General features: G+C 45.0%; 1 protein-coding gene across 1 annotated transcript; it reads right to left on the bottom strand.

The window, feature by feature from the left end:
- Window positions 1-6,508: 6,508 nt before the first annotated feature.
- cep170ab (centrosomal protein 170Ab) lies at window positions 6,509-15,374 on the bottom strand. The gene is made up of 19 exons (XM_076145698.1): window positions 15,270-15,374; window positions 15,080-15,169; window positions 14,814-14,892; window positions 14,546-14,604; window positions 14,012-14,094; window positions 13,824-13,903; window positions 13,516-13,638; window positions 12,964-13,419; window positions 12,457-12,827; window positions 12,234-12,362; window positions 11,944-12,076; window positions 9,730-11,199; window positions 9,369-9,609; window positions 9,178-9,286; window positions 8,865-9,008; window positions 8,180-8,268; window positions 7,766-7,859; window positions 6,942-6,993; window positions 6,509-6,804 (listed from the first exon to the last, which is right to left on the bottom strand). The coding sequence occupies exons 1-19, from the start codon at window positions 15,372-15,374 to the stop codon at window positions 6,509-6,511; spliced, it is 4,203 nt and encodes a 1,400-aa protein (XP_076001813.1).
- Window positions 15,375-17,506: the final 2,132 nt, after the last annotated feature.

Genomic DNA, 17,506 nt, shown 5'->3' with positions numbered 1-17,506 from the left:
TCCTGGTCTGTCCCGTGTCCTGATATGATTCTGCCAGCCTCTGTGTGTGTGTGTGTGAGTTAGAAGGAAAGAGAGAGAGAGCGTGAGAGAGAGAGAGAGGGAGAGAGAGAGAGAGAGAGAGAGAGAGAGTGTCTGTCAGCACTGTATGTGCTACCCACTCTCTGCGTACAGTAGAGGTGGTGCGAGTGATGGAGAAGGACCAACCCTTCTCGATCAAATGGCCAATCGCTCCGAGCCCCCTCCTCACTTCCTCCCTGCTCTTCCTCTATCTTTTATCTTCCTCTTTGAGCACAACTCAGAAAGCAGAAAGCAGCTGGCTTTGTTTAACAAGGCAAACTGAAGATGGATGTAACGACATGGTGATCCACAGGGTGTGACAGATGCTGCATAACTCAACTCAATGTTCTCAAGTCATTAGGTCCAACAGTTCAGTTTTGAAACACACACACACACACACACACACACACACACACACACACACACACACACACACACACACACACACACACACACACACACACACACAGACAAGGAATCTAAATGTAGCTCCACAACTTCTAATAATAGCTTCACCTGAAGACATAACTTTAAGTCAGCAGGATTGTCTGCTTCAAATCCCTACTGTGTTTAACTCACTTTAATGAATGTGCTGCAGCTGAACATCTAAAGCTCTGCCTCTGCCTATTCCTATAAGAACATTAAAGGGCTTTAGTGGGGAAAAATCAAATATGCAAACCTTTCCCTCTGACCTTTTCTTTGCTCCAGTGTTCCTCCTCACAGGTGAATATAGCCAGCATGTGCTGCTGCTGACTGAAGACAAGCTGCTGATTTGTTTATTAGTGAAATACTATAGGAAGAAGAGAGAGAGAGGTAAATGAAAGGCAAGAAATGTGTATTAGCTATTGCTCCAATATTCTGGAGCCCAGAGAGAGATGTTGTAAAGTAGAACAAAGTCAGAGCAGTGAAACCTGCTGTGTGTGTCAGGGGCAGGTGCCCTCTGCACGTCACCCTGTCAGAGCGAGAGGAGGTGGGGGGTCGGGACAGGAAAGTAAGATTGGAGGCACTTCCCAGGAGAGGTGAACGTTCTCAAAGCTGCACACACGGGAAACAAACTCATGCACGTGCGGATAAAAGGCAGGAGTGACAGGAGGATTTTCACTGTTACCTTCAACATTGTCAGCACAGGTCTACAGCTCGTGTCAACGCTGAGACAGAACCACAGGGCAAATTTCAGCTGAGCAACATGCCCCGATACATCCACCTCACTCACGGCCAGCCAAGGTCATGCCAGAAAACTGTTGACATCATCAGTCTACCAACTGCAGCGTCACTGCCATGAAATTTACCATATATACAGCGTGAAGTCAATACCTTTCTATGAAATCCCTCTTTCATCGTTCAGCTGATGCAGGTGCACATTATAATTCTCTTTGATCATTACACTTTCCAAACAACACTGTCTGCATCAGGGTGCAGTTGAGAGGTCACTCCAGCCTTTCAAGTTCATGCCTGGTATTGGTATCTCATAGTGTACAACTCCATACTTCTACACAAGACTGACGATGTGCCTATGGGCCACAATGTTTGACACATTGTTTGTATTATCCATCAGCAGGATGAAAAGCTACTTACCAATTTTCATGTAACTTGGTGGGCGTGCTGGACGTAATACAGGGAAGAATCTTTTGAATTTTGACGTCAGGCTGGCCTGATTCCTTGGGTCTGTCTGCATTCTCTCATGTCGGCCTACATTAACTCTCTTTACAAAACAGTATTGCTCATCCCTACAATTCTTCTGGTAACTTCCACTTCTATTTGTTTCAATCAGACAGTATAACGAGCAAGTATAAAAGTATAAAAATTACTGTATCCTTAATTTAAGCAGTGTGTTTGTCTTTTATTAAGACTTAGATTAATATCAGGCCACATTTGATGACTAATTTATGCAGAAATTCGGGGTCATTTTGTTTTGCTTTGACTGTTTCTGTTATTTACTTTTCTCCCAATCTTGTCTCAAGCACACTCTGTACTCTTTAAGTACCTGTGAAGGATCGTTAATGGACTAGGTGACAGTGATACTACACGTTTCACCTTCACCTTAACCCAGCAGCAGCAGGTTCACAGTTGAACAGGGGACGGCTTTAGTGCCATAGTTTCATGGCCTGGGTGATATGTGCTGAGTGATGGCTGGCTGGGCAGAATGCCACTGGAGACAGCTCGGCTATGTGCCAGCAGAGAGAGCAATGGGACTGTGGAGGGGGACAAACACAGCACTAAAAATGATCCAGTTAGTTTGACTGGTCCAAATAATTCCATTAATGAGTGTGTGTCTTCAGCAGAGCTCTGTGTCTACCAGTGCAGACTGGACAGCCAAATAGTGATAAGTGATGGGACCACACAGGCGATGAGAGGAAGGAAGGGGGAGTGAAGTCTTCCATGGATTGGGATTGATAATGAGTGGATAATCTTGCAATCAATAATTATTATCCTCACATTGAAGTATTTAAACACAGCCCACTCAAAGAAACTGATAAACACAACAAGCTCCTAATAATTAAGTGAAGGGAAAAGTTGATTGCAATGAATAAAGCATAATGAGGCTCGGAAAGATTTGAAATCTGGAAATATTTGACAGAATGAGTCATTTCAGGTAGGAAATGCACTTAAAATGTGTGTGTTTGTGTTTGACAGCATCTGTGAGCTTACTGGCTAATGTGGCAGGAAACGTGGAAATCAATTCTCATTGGAGGCAACAGAGCTCAAAAGGCACTGTTGTCCAGCTGCAATTCCCCAGTGTCCAGGCTGAGGCACCACAGGCATGCAAACTCAAGCAGCTTCCAGCACACAAAGCAAAAGCCTTTCTCTGGCTCCTGTGGCATATTGCATGTTGGACAATGCACGTGTTCAGCAGCGTCTTTTAGATTCACTTTTCAACAACAGGAAGCTGAGGAAACTCATCCCTGACAGAATTTTAAACTAAAGACATTTGTAGTGATTGCCAACATTTAACTTTGCCCGTTTGTTTTTTATATTAGTAAATGGAATTAGTGATGTGTGAGAGCTTGTTTGAAGTTGGCTCACCTTTTCCAGCTTCTCTTTGTGTTTGAGCCAGATGGATGCAGAGTATCCCTGTTGCTGGGCAGCACCGTGGATGCTGCTTTTCATGTGGGACACATAAGGCATGGGACCATCACATTGCCCCCTCGACCTGGAAAGATCTGACATTTCCATTCCAATACCAGTGTACCTGCTCACACTGGAATATACACACACACACACAGAGGCACACAACCAAACACACACAGATACTGTCACTCCAATCTTCCCTCTTTTCTTATCTGTCTATCAACCAGTTGCTGAATCAGCCATTGTTTGTCTCTGGCTTAATAACGCTGTGCCCCTGAGCTACAGTATCCATCCCATCTGTTTGGCCGGAGCACCAGTGGCTTCTCACTCACTCACTCACTCACAATCCTTGTGTGGGGTGTGTGTGTGTGTGTGTGTAGGGTATCCCGAGCATTATGGGAGGGGCAGACCACGGGTGGGTGGGCTTCTGGACGGGGTGGAGATGCAACAGGAGCTGCTGCAGTGGGCAAGTCAGGGAGTGGCAGTGTAGAGGAGTAATTTGATTGAGAAAAGTATGGACATGCAATAAGACTCCTAGGCATGAAGACACACCCGCACACACAAATGTATGAAATCTAATTTTTCGCACATTTGCACCTCACATAAAGACTTCTCACAGGACAGACAAAAAACACCCTGAAGTAGCCGCAACCTTTAAAACCCTCCGAGCAAGGCTAAGAAGACACCACATGCCTGCTGTCAATGGGGCAAACACACACAATGGGACTTTATAGCCAAAATTAACATTATGGATACAACAAGGGGCTGTAGCATTGACTTTGCATTGATCTGATTCAATCCTAGATACCTCTGTGGTCACTGTATCAATACTAGCAGAGGTGAGTTTAAAGACGTACACTGATTCATTCAGGCTTTTCTGGACATTTGAGAAAATACTGGTGATTGGTGTTGTTATTTGAAATGATATGTAAGTTTTCATGCCAGTGCCTTTACCAGACACTAACTCTGCTCTACGGTACAGTGAATTACTGGAACTGCTGACAATGCAATTTTTTGTCTTTCCTTTCTTTACCTCAAGTCCCATGAACACTGATAGCCCATCTATGAGGAGGTATGAAGTATGTAAAGGCTCCTTATTCTGTGCAGCCACACGCTGTGCATATCATACATCCTTTTCCACTGCATTGCTGGTTGGTGCTAAATCATCAGTGGCAGCTCAAATTACACCGCTGGATGCTTTCCATGCTGGGTGGCGCTTGGGAAATATATTTTTTTATATTTGTACTTTTCATATTTTGCAAGACCACATGAAAGGAATAAACACATTAGTTTCATTTTTACATTTAAAGAGGTTCAGACTGACACCCAAGAGTGAAATGAAAAGAACAAGGACATGAATATTTTATTGTCTTGGAGTAAATGCAGATAGTTTAGCACTGGAACAAAGCCTACAGGGAACCAGAACTCAAGAAAACTAATTAAGAACAATTCAGCCACACAGTTGTGAACACCTGCAGAAGGGCTGATGTGCACCAGCAGCCCTTCTAAATGTTCACCAGGGAGAAAAACCCTGACACAGCTTTAAGGATTAAGGAACTGGAGCAGAATATCTGGAGACATACAATTAGTTGTACAGTGTCTCTGTCGCTGTGGCTACTAAAACCCAGTATGTCCTCTGTGCTTGATTCTGCAGTGGGAGGAAGAGGCCAGACAGGGAATCAGGCTGCAATGTGGTGGAAGGATCTGGAAGGTTACAGCTTTCCATGCTGACAGCACAGAGGATTTTCTGGGGCAATGAAATGGATGAAACGGAAAGTCAAATGGAAGTCTAAGCTCTCCAAATTTTTTTGAAATATGAATTATGAACATACTGTGTCTTCTCTACTGCATCTCACTTTCTTGTCAGTGTAGCATTGAAAAATCATCGCAGCACCACATTTATGTGAATGATATGAACAAAGTAGCTCATGATTATCATGCGTTTTATTGGAAACGAGACAAACAATACATAGTCATCTGCAAAGACATTTAACTGAACATTACAAAGAAAAAGGGCATACAAAACATTCAAACAAAAAGTACAGGAAGAGCTGAGCACAAAATGCTATTATCTGTCTCTATTAAAGTTTTGGCTAAAATTTCTCCAACAGTTCCGATCAGGTTACATTCATGTGTAAACATTGGTATGAGGCAAGACATTGGAAAGATCCCAGTCATTACATTGTCCTTCATTCCGTTGCTTCAATTCTAAATGGAATTGAAGCAACGGAATGAAGGACAATAAAATACAGTTGCAGGAGTAAAGTGGTAGCCCCTGACTAAGCTGCGTCAAACATAGAAAACCATTTAATAAACTATCCCTCCACAGGCGATCGGCTTTTAACCCTGCTTTGATTTTGGTTGAGGACATCAACATGTTAATTATAAAAGAAGCCTGTATTCATAGGGGCAAGTCTTCTCCTGGTCACTCAGTAAGGAAAAATAACTTATATCCACTTTGAAATGTGCAAAGAAACAGATTTCCTTTCCCTCCACTCCCTTCTCCATGCTGATGCATCTATGATCTCCAACTGTAATGATTGGTCCAGGGCACTTGTGACAAAGAGGAACATCTTTCTGGGAGCTACATTTCATTAGGTTCTATAAACACACAATGGTTATCTTTGATATGCTAGTTTCAGTGCCACAGGGAAACAAAGGCATGAAGGGGAGTTTTCCGTTCGAACTATCATAAACATTTACACAGCTATATACTGTACATACCCAGGTCAAACAGATATGTAATGTGGCCTCTTTTATTTTGGAAAAATCATTACTGATACAAGCGTAAGAAATGCAGTTGTTCTTTTTAAACAAATAATTATTTTTTATGGCAGGATAGAAGAACACACTTGGTCTTCAGTGACTTAAGTCAGCTGATTGGCAAACATCTCAGCCTGAACGGAAATGGCAACAAAAGTCAGAGATGCTCTGAAAAAAGCAATACAAAATCCTAAATTGGAAAAAATTAATAATGTCTTGAAACATTTTTCACATGGTTCAAGAATAATGCATAATGATGTACTGAACATAAAAACACAGACGAGTTACAAAACATTATATCATGACTCCTTTATAAACCAACAGATTTATAATACTTAGGTGGTTCCATATATCGAACATCTCATATCTTCCATATACTGTATCTGACGCACCAGGTATCTGCTGCCATTTTGATAGGGATGATGTTAACAAACTATCGATCTTCTTTTCTGAACATGATTCCGTCTGATTGATAAACAGGGCAGTCAGGCTTTCCCATGAAAAGGGCGGCACTTTCCTTCCTTTGGCTCCTCAATAAAATCATATATTAGATTTCCTCTTTCGCTCTTTCGGATGCGTCCACATAAGGGCTGATTTCTGAACCGTCTCCCCTAATTTGTCACTTGTAGGATCTAGAGCTTTGATCCCCACTCAGGTTGAGGTTGCTATTTACACGTGGCCCTGCATCTCGCTCTGCCACCTCTGCATTTTCTAAAGGTCCACAGGGTTCAGCAGAGGTTCCCTCAGGCCTGGGAGCTGAGAGGGAGCTGGAGGAAGCGTCTACGTTAGGGGGCAGCGCCGTCGCCCCCTGCTGAGCCCCTGGACTCATCTTCTTCTCAGCCAGAAGAGGGCTGGTCAGGCCCAGGTTGGAAATGGCATCCAGGGTACCATCTGGGTCCACCATCATATCTATGGCTGTCAGATTGGAGCAGAATCAAAGTCTAATTAACTCATCTTGAATTTTAACACAAGTTAAACTTGACTCTCATACTGGTCACAACTTATTATTAGGGGTTTATCTAAATACTAAACGACATAAAAGAGATCCATACCAAGTAGTTGTCTTTCCACTCTCTTCAGGTCTTGCATAATAGTGGAAATCTCCTGTCAGGGAACATTAATAAAATGAAGGACAAGAACAAGTCGTGTAAACTCAGATATCTATGATCCAGTAATTTACGAGTAATATTGTTAACTGTGCAGTGGATAGAGTGGATTTTGTATAGAGGTTACTTAAGGTGAGACTTAGTTAAAGGCTGAATTTATGACCTTACCCCTGAGAGAGGCACTATTTCTTTTGCACCTGCGGCAACAGCTCGTAAATTTTTCCCCTCCAACAAATCAACCACATCTGGTGTCCTCTCTCAAATTGGAGTTGGCATTCAGGGATCTAAATGGCATGGGCATCACTAGTACCGCACCAAAGTACCTTTATTTAATCCACCAGACTGCCATAATACTGAAATATCAGCACTCTCGGCGATTACCTCAGTAAATCAGATATGAGGTAGTTTGCAGGACTACAGAGAGAGAGACTGAAACTAGAAAACAGAGACTGAATAGCATTGATCCCATGAAATGCTAATGAATTACTGGTGTAATCAAAGGCAAAATATTTCATTGCTGGCAACATTTTGTATTCATTTATGCCAAGAGGCTGCCAAAAATAAACATTATACTGATTAAGACTTCCCAGAGATTCCAGGGTTTCAAATGTAGTTACATAAGAGTTTAACTTTCAGAGGGATATAAATCGACAAAGTCTGTCATCTCTCTCACCTTTTGACCTTTCCAAAATTGTGTCAACTGCATTAGCCATTAAAAGTTATCAATAGTAGATGTGTGTTCAAGATAAGATATGAAATGGGTTCCTCACCATGCTGGAGCTCTTGAGTAGTAAGGAATCATATTCTGCCTGCAGTTTGGTCTCAATCTCGTCCCATTTTCGGTCTTTATCCTTGAAAAGAATCCTGGAGATCAAAGAATTTCAAAAACAGCCAAACACAGACAGATGACTGAGAAAGTGATTTCATTAAGGTGTGTCGAGCACAGTCAGTGGTGGGAGAAGTGAGCTGCTATCAGTTTGGACCTTTAGATGTGCCACTCAAATTCTGCTAATTGGCCCAACTTCATGCAACTTTCAACAGAACTTTTATTTGGCAGTCCTACCCTGCAGCTGTGCTTTTTCTGAACAATCATTTATGGTTACAAAACAAAATTGCAGTAACATTCCTTCATCACAATAACATTCATGCATTTTGATGATGAAGTGAAGTAGCATGATGCTCACCTGATTTTGCTGGCTGTTTTGTCAACACACAGGCGTATCCTGGTGGAGAGTTGACTCACTGATACAAGCAGTAAACTGTCAAGAACAGCCTACACAGGGTGACATGAAGAAGAAGAAGAATAACATTTTACTTTCTTTAGCAGGGACAATAAACTGTGGCTAGATTACACGAGAAAGAGCTGCTAATTATCATCTGTAGTCCCTCAAAAGGAGAGGGTTGAAATCCGTGGTAATAAAACAGTGGCTTGCACAGATGCACATTAAAAATAAGAAAGCCATAAAGAGTCATAAAAAGACATTGTTTCATCGTTAAGAAATGTTTTAATTGCGAAACTTAAAAAAACAACAAAAAAGTTAAGACTGTGAGTCAATAAAAGTGTTGTTTAAAATCATCCAGCCAAGTCTATTACACAAACACAGACATTAAGAGTAGTATTAATTGCAATTGGTTTGGCCGAAGTAGTTGTTGTTTTTATAGAGGGAAGCATATTTGCCCTGCACTGTTCTGCTAAACAGCACCCTCTAGTGGCACATCACATTGCTGACTGCAGTCACGTCTGAAAATCTGTTGGATCTTTTGCATCACAATTCAGTGATGGTAAATTAGTTATGCTCTGATCATGCAGTTTCCATTATCATTATAAGTATTATTATCATTCGCCACAATCAGAGCGCACCAACTTACATCATCTCGATTCCATGTCTGCCGTCGAATGGAGCGGGACCCTTGTCCGTTGGAGCCACGGGGTCGGAGCTCCACGGACCTCCCGTTGGTTCCTGTGGAGTGACCCCCCAACTCGAAGCTGTCATCAAAGACACGCTCCTCCAACTACAGCAGCATAGAGATGCACACAAGAAGAATATAATGTCATCAGGCCCTTTTTCATTCGACTGCAACAGGAATCTTTGTAATATTGAGCAAAAAATTGGATACTTTGTTGTTCAATAGTGAACTTTTGCTGTGGTTTTGCTGATATTGCGTAACGTGCTGATCCTACCTGAGCTCCAGGGTCGGTGGCTGCAGGACTGACTGAGTCGATTTCTCCTGCCACATCGTGAATCTCTCTGGCGAGCATGGCGAGGTCTTTAGCAAGGTCTTGGCTAATCCTGCCACAGATACAGACATGACATCACCATCTGTTCATCCCCTTTTCTCTCTTAGCGTGAACCTCCTACCTACTGCATGTACCTGGCTATTTCCTCGCTGTGTGCTGTCCAGTCTCTCATATACTCATCCTGCTCCCTGGAGTGCTGCCTCAGGCCACCCAGGCCTGCAGGATTAGGAGTGGCGGGGGCTGAACCTCCAAGCTGGGCGACCCGAGTTGAATTAAATGGTCGCGCCTGATGCTTGGATGTGTGGCGGTTCGATCCGTACTCGTCCTCTGAGGTGGAAGCATACTCCACTGGCACGCGCCGCCACTTTGAACCCGCTAAGGTTAGGAGAGAATGGTAGTTTGGTTCAGAAGTGAAACATTTGCACTACAATTGAACATTAGAGCGAGAAGAATAGGTAAGATTTAAGGAACATGATGTGATTTGAGGATATTTACATGCAGGTGGGACGTGTCCGTAGGAGGAAGGGCCTTTGTTTTTGTCAGGCAGCTTGGAGGCGCTGTTGGCTCTCGCTCTGGGTCCAGCCGCAGACGTCACGCTGGATCCTCTCAGTCCTTGTCTGATGGCATAATCAGCAGCCGCACTCCGAGCCCCCATGCCTCGTCGTGTCACAGTGGCCTCTGAGTCGCTCTGGGCTGAAGGGGAGCCCACTCTTGTCCTTCTAGGTTTTGCAAGAAGCTCGATCCTGGACATTCCCCTTCGTGCCAGCCCTGTCCTAGAAGTGGAGCTAGCAGTGGAGGCCTCAGAGGCTACTGACATCCGATCCATATCAGCAGGCTCGGTGTCTGACGAGTCCCCCAACCTAGCTCTTCTCAGCAGGGACGCCCGGGTAGGCCTTGGCCTGGCAACATTGGTTTTCGCGGGGCCAGAGGTGGCTACAGAGGGCTGGGTGATCTTAGCCCGGCTTGACTTGGTGCTGGCTCCCACTGTCGTGTTCCCTGTCTGGGCTCTGGCATGTGAGCCTCTGGATTCCTGTGTGGAAGTGGGTTGGGAGTCTGAGAGGAGAGAGTTAGAGTTAACGTCATCATCAGTGAGGTCCAGAGAAGTCCAGGGTCGGCTTGTTTGCTGAGGAGGCGGTCTGGTTTTGACCCTCCTATCCTGCGTCTCTCTGCCCCCAGCAGGACCTTTGCCAGACGAGCAAACCATTGTGCGTTCCTTGTGCTGTCCTGCAAGGATGCGGCGTTTCTGGACAACTTTCCTCCCGCCATCGGCCTGGCTTATCGTACTGGTTGTGTCCACGTCTGACTCTGGTGACATGGAACCTTCGATGGACTGACTTGGCGGATCACCTTGGTCTGAAACAGTGGTCTCTAAAAAGGCTGCAACAGCATCCGAGTCTTTGTGTAGCGTGGTGCTATCAATAGCAGCCTCCTTTGACTGAGTTCTACTCCCTGTGCGTGCGTCGATGCGTGGTATGAGTTCAAAGGGCACGTTGGAGCTGGGTTTCTCCACAGTAAAACTCTCCTGCCTGAACAATGGTTTTCCACTATTTTCCTTAGCTTTCTCCTCTTCCCTTTTTCTCCTTCGTGCCTCCTCCATTCTCTTCTCTGCACTGCTCATGGGACGAGGTGGGAGCTTCGTCAGCCCGCCGGAATGACCTGCTTTCCCACCACCGCCGCCGCTGTGTTGCGTTTTCTTCGGCGAGGAGCGCCTGGGGCTGCCACCCTGACTGCCCCCACCTCCAGCGCTGTGACCGGTCCTCCCCTTGGTCTTCTTCTCCTCCTTGTTGTCTTTCTCCTGTAGTTCCGTGTCCTGTTTCTCCCCCAAATCTGAGTGTAGGCCCGAGCCTGGAGCCCGTCTTCCCAGGGACAGCTCCTCATCGGGCAGCTGCGGTAGAGTTCTCCTCTTACGCTCCGTGTAGCCCGTAGATGTAAAGGAGGTTGAGTGGCTGGACTCACTTATTTCAGCTGGAAGGAGAAAAGAGTCACTATCATTCAACTTTCACATTTCCACAACCGTTTTTGGCTGTTACTGTCTCTCACCTCAGTAAAACCTCATCAAGCTCTGTCATCTGCAAGACGGCAAGGAGATCCATTAACAATTTTCCACTGCGAGGAAACTTGAGAATCTGACCCTGTATTTAGTCTACCAACAGGCAATGATTCATAAAAACTAAATGAATAACATACGGGTCCCACCAACAATTATTAACCCACCGACTGACATCTGCCACAGCAACTAGTGGGATAAGGAAAAAGAAACCAAAGAAAAATTCCAGTGAAAAGAGAAGAGCAGCGGAATCAGCCCAGAATCAGCTGTATTTTATAAGCTAAAAGCTATTCAAAGACAAAGCTTATCAAGCAGCTACAGTCTTTGTTAACCTCCCTACATCAGCCCACCAGCTGTTGTCTTACTTTGACTGAATCTAAGTGTGGGTGTGTAGGTGCTACGACGGTTCGATGGCGATCTCCTTCACTCCCCTGAATCTAAGCTATATTACAAAGATGATTTCATACGGTCAGCATAACTCAGACCTCTGACCCCTGACCTCTGACCTTGAAAACCTCCAAACGCCAGGCTGTGTGGGTCCCTTAAGAAGCTTGATTTTTAAGGTCCCTCAATCTCTTAAACTGAGTGTATTTACATTTGATACGCTTGACAAACAAAAAGCTCTACACTTCCCTTTTTTTCCTCCTGATGAAAATGCATACCTCTGTCCTCTGTGACCATAATGTGGCTCTCTCCTCCCGATCCTTCGGGGTCGGTCCTGATGTGGCTGGCAGCTAGAGTCGCCCACTGAGACACCCAGCGTGGACCACCAACAACCAGCTCCTCAGGCAGGACCTGGACAGAAGACAATACAAAGGATACAAGATAGTAATATGTCTTAGCAATCACAAGGATAGGGTTAGAAGGTGTTTTAGATTGATTATTCTTAGCGGGCGGCATACAGCACCAGAGGGACCTTTGACCTCTGTTCATTAGAGTGTAGCGTAAGCACCTCTGTCTCCATGTGTCCGTGCTTCCCTCTGTCTCCTGTACCAGCCCTCTGGGACATAACCAGCCTCTCTCTCTGCTCAGCAACCCCCATGGATACACACACGGAGTCCTGCTGATCTACACCAAACACCTAAAACACACACACAAACACACACACGGCTGTGACAAACTAAGAAGTTGAGTAGTTGAGAGAAATGTAGACAAACATGCAGATTCCCTCCCACCTTGTCAATCATTTTCCTCGCCTCTTCCTCTTCGTGATCTCCATTCTCTATCTCGATCGTATAGGTCCCTCTGTCACTGTAGTCGTCTCCATGGTGACAGCACTCATCGCGGCCACTCTGCTGATGTGCTGCTGAGGCGCGTTGTTTCTCCCCGAACACTCCCAGTATCTTGGAGGCCGAAGTTTTCCGACGGCGTGCAGGACTGTCCTCCTCTGCGAACAGACCCTCTGGTACATTAGCACGGCCCTCTCTGATCTTCATCGCTGACCTGCCCCAAAGTGCCCATGAGCGCTCCTCCTGTGCTGCGGCCCTGCGCTGCTCTCCGAGGGCGTTCTCTGAGTCACTTTGTGTACCGTCTTCGTGCTTACTGCCTGATGGTGGAGTGGGTGCAGACATGAACATAATGAATAACAAGGTAGAAAAGGAGATACAGAGGGAGAGTTACACACACACACACACACACACACACACACACACAAACAAAACTACAAACTGCTGCACACACACCTTTAAGGCTCTTCAGTTGTACAGGCACATCACTCTTCACACTTTCTCCATCATCTTCTGCGACCGTCTCTTTGAGAGCCAACGGCAGCTCATTCTGAGCCAGCCAATCCGCAACTTTGACCTCTGCGGCCACCATGGCTGTCTGAAGGGGACTAAGCTCCTCCCCCACACCCCTTTTAGGACGCGGTCTGGTCTCTGGGGCCGTCTTCCCCGCGCGGTCTTTGGCGGTCACTTTGCCCAACGCTCCGGGGTCGAACTCAATGGTGAAAGAAGCGTGACCGTGGGAGGGCTCGAGAACGGAGGAGGCACCAGGGTCTGTGTCTCGAGAGGGGACCTCACCCATGCTTTTACCCATGGAGGGAGTCTCCTTGGTGGGGATCTCAAAGTAGCTCGGCTCCTGAGACCCTGAGGACATTTGCAGGGCATTCTTTGCGGCTGCCACGGTCATCTTGGTGTCTTTGCCATCTATGAGCAATAGCGTATAGAAATATATTCATCAAGGGTGCAAGAAACGAAAAGGGAATATCTCAAAAAGCAAAACGCTGCACATACCAGTTTTGTCTCGCTTCCGGTCTGAGCTCCTTTCCCGGTTCCTTTTCTCCCCAGGGTCTCCGTCTCCCCACCAGGCAGGCTGGCCGTACAGAGGGGTGCCCCTGTGCAAAGCAGCTAAGTCCCCTGGCAAAAAGACATTGTAGAGGCTTACATGGAGAACCAAAACCAAACATCACCGGCCCTTGTGAGAGCAGCAGTGGGAACATGAACACTTTGTACGTTGAACAAATGCAAAGACCGAAGACTGTAAATCTGTTGACACGCTTGTGTGTTCTTATAACTTTCATCCTCCGTATAGACATTCTCACCTGCTGTCTTGTCCTCCCCCCTGCTGGCCTCAGCTGCTTTGGCTGTGTTTCTTTCACACACTGCTGCTGCTGCTGCTGCTGCTGCTGCTGCTGTTGCTTCTGCTGCGGCTGCTGCTGCTGCTGCTGCTGTTGTTGTTGTTGCTGCTGTTGCTGCTGCTGCTGCTGCTGCTGCTGCTGTTGTTGTTGCCTCTGAAGGTTTCACCTCTGATCTCGATGATTCCACCTCTGGTGTCCTCTGGCTCAGTTGAAGCTGGCTGCTGTACTTCTCGTGCTGTTAGTTGAGAGAATACAGGACAGGGCTGTCTCACACTGCCACATGGAGGTGCAGCTGAATGTTGTTTATTCAAGCAGTTAGAACTAATTTCAATAACGCATAACTGCTGGATATAGATTTCCTCGACTTTCGGATGCACCTGTCATTAAGTTAACTCCACTATTGCTGAACTTTCATCTACCTTATTGAGTTTGAACTACCTGGGCAGTTTGCTGGGATCAAACTGCATATTCATCGACCTTAAAAATCAGCATTTTGCACAAATCAGCAGAATTCTTCACATTCTGCAACTAAAATCCATCTCTATCAGGGTTTTCTTTGGCAACTGAAGAAAAACACAACTTTCTAGCTTTTTTGCAGCTTTGGTCAGACATAATCCTTACCCCCTCCTTACCACACACACACCCACAACTCCTGTTTTCATCACATATACAGCGTGTTGTCCTACCTTGAGGGCCTCCTCGGGTACATGAAGCTCTCCTCGGAGCACAGTGAAGAGGTTGGTATGTGAGGCAAGTTAAGGTAAGGCACTATGATCTGTTTGCAGACATGAGAACCTTGCACTGATAGCTGCATCTATTATGCAGCAGGCAGGGCGCAGTGAGCATTGAAAGCATTCAAGAGCAGATAAAGTTACAGTGTGTGTCTGTGCACTAACCTTGTCATTGTCACTGAATTCCAAAGATGATTGTGTAAATACCACATTCAAAGGATATCATATCCAAACCTCAATTTGTCATCAATTTTCAGTGTCACGTAGATTTGCTCCTGGATTCTGACATCGTTGACAAATGTCTGCAACAAAAAGAGAACGTAGTTACGACCAATACACAACAAAAGGAACTTTGTTTGCTATTTGAAATTGCTCACTAATGTCAAGCAGCTTATAACACCAAGTATCAGCAACTGTCGGTTACAATATGGTTTAATAAAAGACATTGAAGTAACTGTTGATGATAGTAATGATGACATATGCACTCACCCCATTCAGGCTGCCCAAGTCCTTCACTTTATGTTCGTCAGTATTTGGCTCATAGTTAATGACAGCGTGTTGTTTGTCCACACTGCGGGACTAAATCACACAATCCAGTCAATCCACACTAATCTCTACATCTTCAGACAGTAATCCCACCAGATGTAGAACGACCAAGTACTCAGTGTAGTTTCTGTACCTGCAGCATCAGCTCACAGTCGTCCCTCCCCACGAAGATCATCTCCCTGGGGAGACGATGACGCGTCCCCCCGCAACTCACCAGGAACCAGGAAGTCAGACTCATCCCTGCCTCGCTAGATCCCTGTTGACCCTTAATGCATGCTTGGAAAAACAGAAATAGCGTTGGATTGTCTCTCATACTTACATGAGTCATACATCAACAATACAAGGTTACACTAATAGGCAGGAATGGCAGATGCTGCTTCATATTCTTACAGCAAACAGAACAGTATGAGTGTGTCACATATGTACAAGTAGCTATTTCAGGAAACACCCAAAGACATTGATATGCTTGCATCTGGCTGTTACGCAGCCTTTAAGATGAAAGTAAAACTCCCTCCATTACTGTAGACATCTTACAGATTTCCAGGCATCCTGGTGGTCACCAAGTCACATAATCCACTGTAAGAAGAGGAAGAAAGAGAGAGAGATAAGTGGGAAACGAGCACGACAGTGGGGAGACAATGAGGCTGATATCCTGACAGGCAGAGGTAACAGTGTGTGTGCATTAGGTCAGATAATGTAAGTGGATATGGTGCACAGAGTCATGCACAGGCATGCATGCATGAACACACAGATCTTCTTCTGCTCCCCATGACACTCTCATGATTCTCTCTCAATTGTTAGGATTCTGGTGCATTTAGCTTAGCACAACAGCTCTTTTCATAGAGGCAGGGAAGCGGCCATCGCCTCCCTCTCTGCAGGAGCATCAGCACACACACACACACACACACACACAGGCCACTGCTGACTCACGCTATGAAAGAGCCTATAGGTGAATTAGTGGAGTTCAATTACGGATGCTTTGTCATATCTGCGGCTCCAGTGTGTGTGTATGAACTCTCAGCACTCTGAAGGAGTCCTGACAGCTCCCCCCCCCCCCTTCTCTCTCTCTCTTTGGGAAGGGATGGGTATTAATCCGTTCAGTGGCCGGCAACAGTGGCCCAGATTCCCCCTCTTAGATGCTTGACCACACACTGCCTCCTGCGCTCTCAGATGGACATCTCCCCTGCAGATGACATGGACATCAGCAGGGTAGCAGCCCGTGGTTACACAGGCTGGGTACCATGACACAGCCTGTGATAGTCATTAGCCCAGTTAGGCCATGGCAGAGACCAGACCGGGTTATTATCGAGACATTCAAGTGAGACATCCTTCTTAAAAGAACATCCGGATATAAGCAGTTGTATATTAATATGTATTACAAAACGACATAATGTATAGATGATAGGAACAGACTGGGGTGTTTCAATCTACTGCAGGCAGCGTATTGATGCTTCACGTTCAGTATATCACCTTTACGTATGAGAATTAATCCAATACAGGCTAATTCACATGGATTTACGCAAGAATTTCCCACATTTCCATCGGATTATGCAGGCTGTTGTCGTGCAGTCAAGGCGTTATGGCGTTATGGAGGACATATAGCTCCGTCGCACAAACAGCGATGCTCATTCCATCGCCTCCATTCCCGGGGCAGAAACGGAGACAAACACACACACACACGCGCAGACACACACACGCGGTGCTGATTGTTATCAAAATATACAGACGAACATACATCTCACTCACCAGCCGCTCTGCATCAACAATCGGCATCCGATATGAAGAGGGTTTATGAACCGTAGTGCTGCTGCTGCTGCGAGCCTGCTGCCCAGCCCAGCTCCTTCAACACTACTGTGTCTTAGCCTCTGGGTGGCGCTATATGGTTATGTTGCCTTGAAGAGACGATGAGGTTATGTAATACAAATACTGACAGTAAAGCGTGCATCGCTAGCAGGAAAATAAAACCAATTATGGATCAATAAAGTATATTTTTGTTGTTGTATGTCCTATAGATATTCCAGTAAAATAAAATCTCCAGATAGGACTTTCTTTTTAAAATATGCGCCCCTGCAAAATAGAATAAAACAAACAAACAAACAAACAAACAAATAATAATAATAATAATAATAATAATAATAATAATAATAATAATAATAATAATAATAATAATAATAATAATAATAATAAAATTAAAAAAAATTAATTAAAATAAAAATAAAAATAAAACAAGATATCTGTATTCATGTAAATCCACCACATATTGTCAAATAATTCTAAAATACAAAACTATAACAGCAGTTTTCAATGATTTTGGTTTGGATTGTGTTACTTCGCATACTTTATATCAAATAATAATATTATCATCTTGAT

Source organism: Genypterus blacodes, unplaced genomic scaffold, assembly GCF_046128005.1.
Source record: "Genypterus blacodes isolate CSIRO-AG114 ecotype Tasmania unplaced genomic scaffold, CSIRO-AGI_Gbla_v1 ptg000030l_1, whole genome shotgun sequence".
Lineage (NCBI taxonomy): Eukaryota > Metazoa > Chordata > Actinopteri > Ophidiiformes > Ophidiidae > Genypterus > Genypterus blacodes.
The sequence above is the reverse complement of the archived record's forward strand: the minus strand, read 5'-3'. Positions and strand labels throughout refer to the sequence as shown.

Excerpts from the sequence above, each read along its gene's own strand:
- cep170ab (XM_076145698.1), bottom strand. The coding sequence starts at position 15,374 with ATGAGTCTGACTTCCTGGTTCCTGGTGAGTTGCGGGGGGACGCGTCAT. Across the intron at positions 13,420-13,515 it reads CCGGAAGCGAGACAAAACTG|ACACCAAGATGACCGTGGCA; the intron begins GTATGTGCAGCG and ends TAGATGGCAAAG. Across the intron at positions 6,805-6,941 it reads AGTGGAAAGACAACTACTTG|CCATAGATATGATGGTGGAC; the intron begins GTATGGATCTCT and ends CCAATCTGACAG.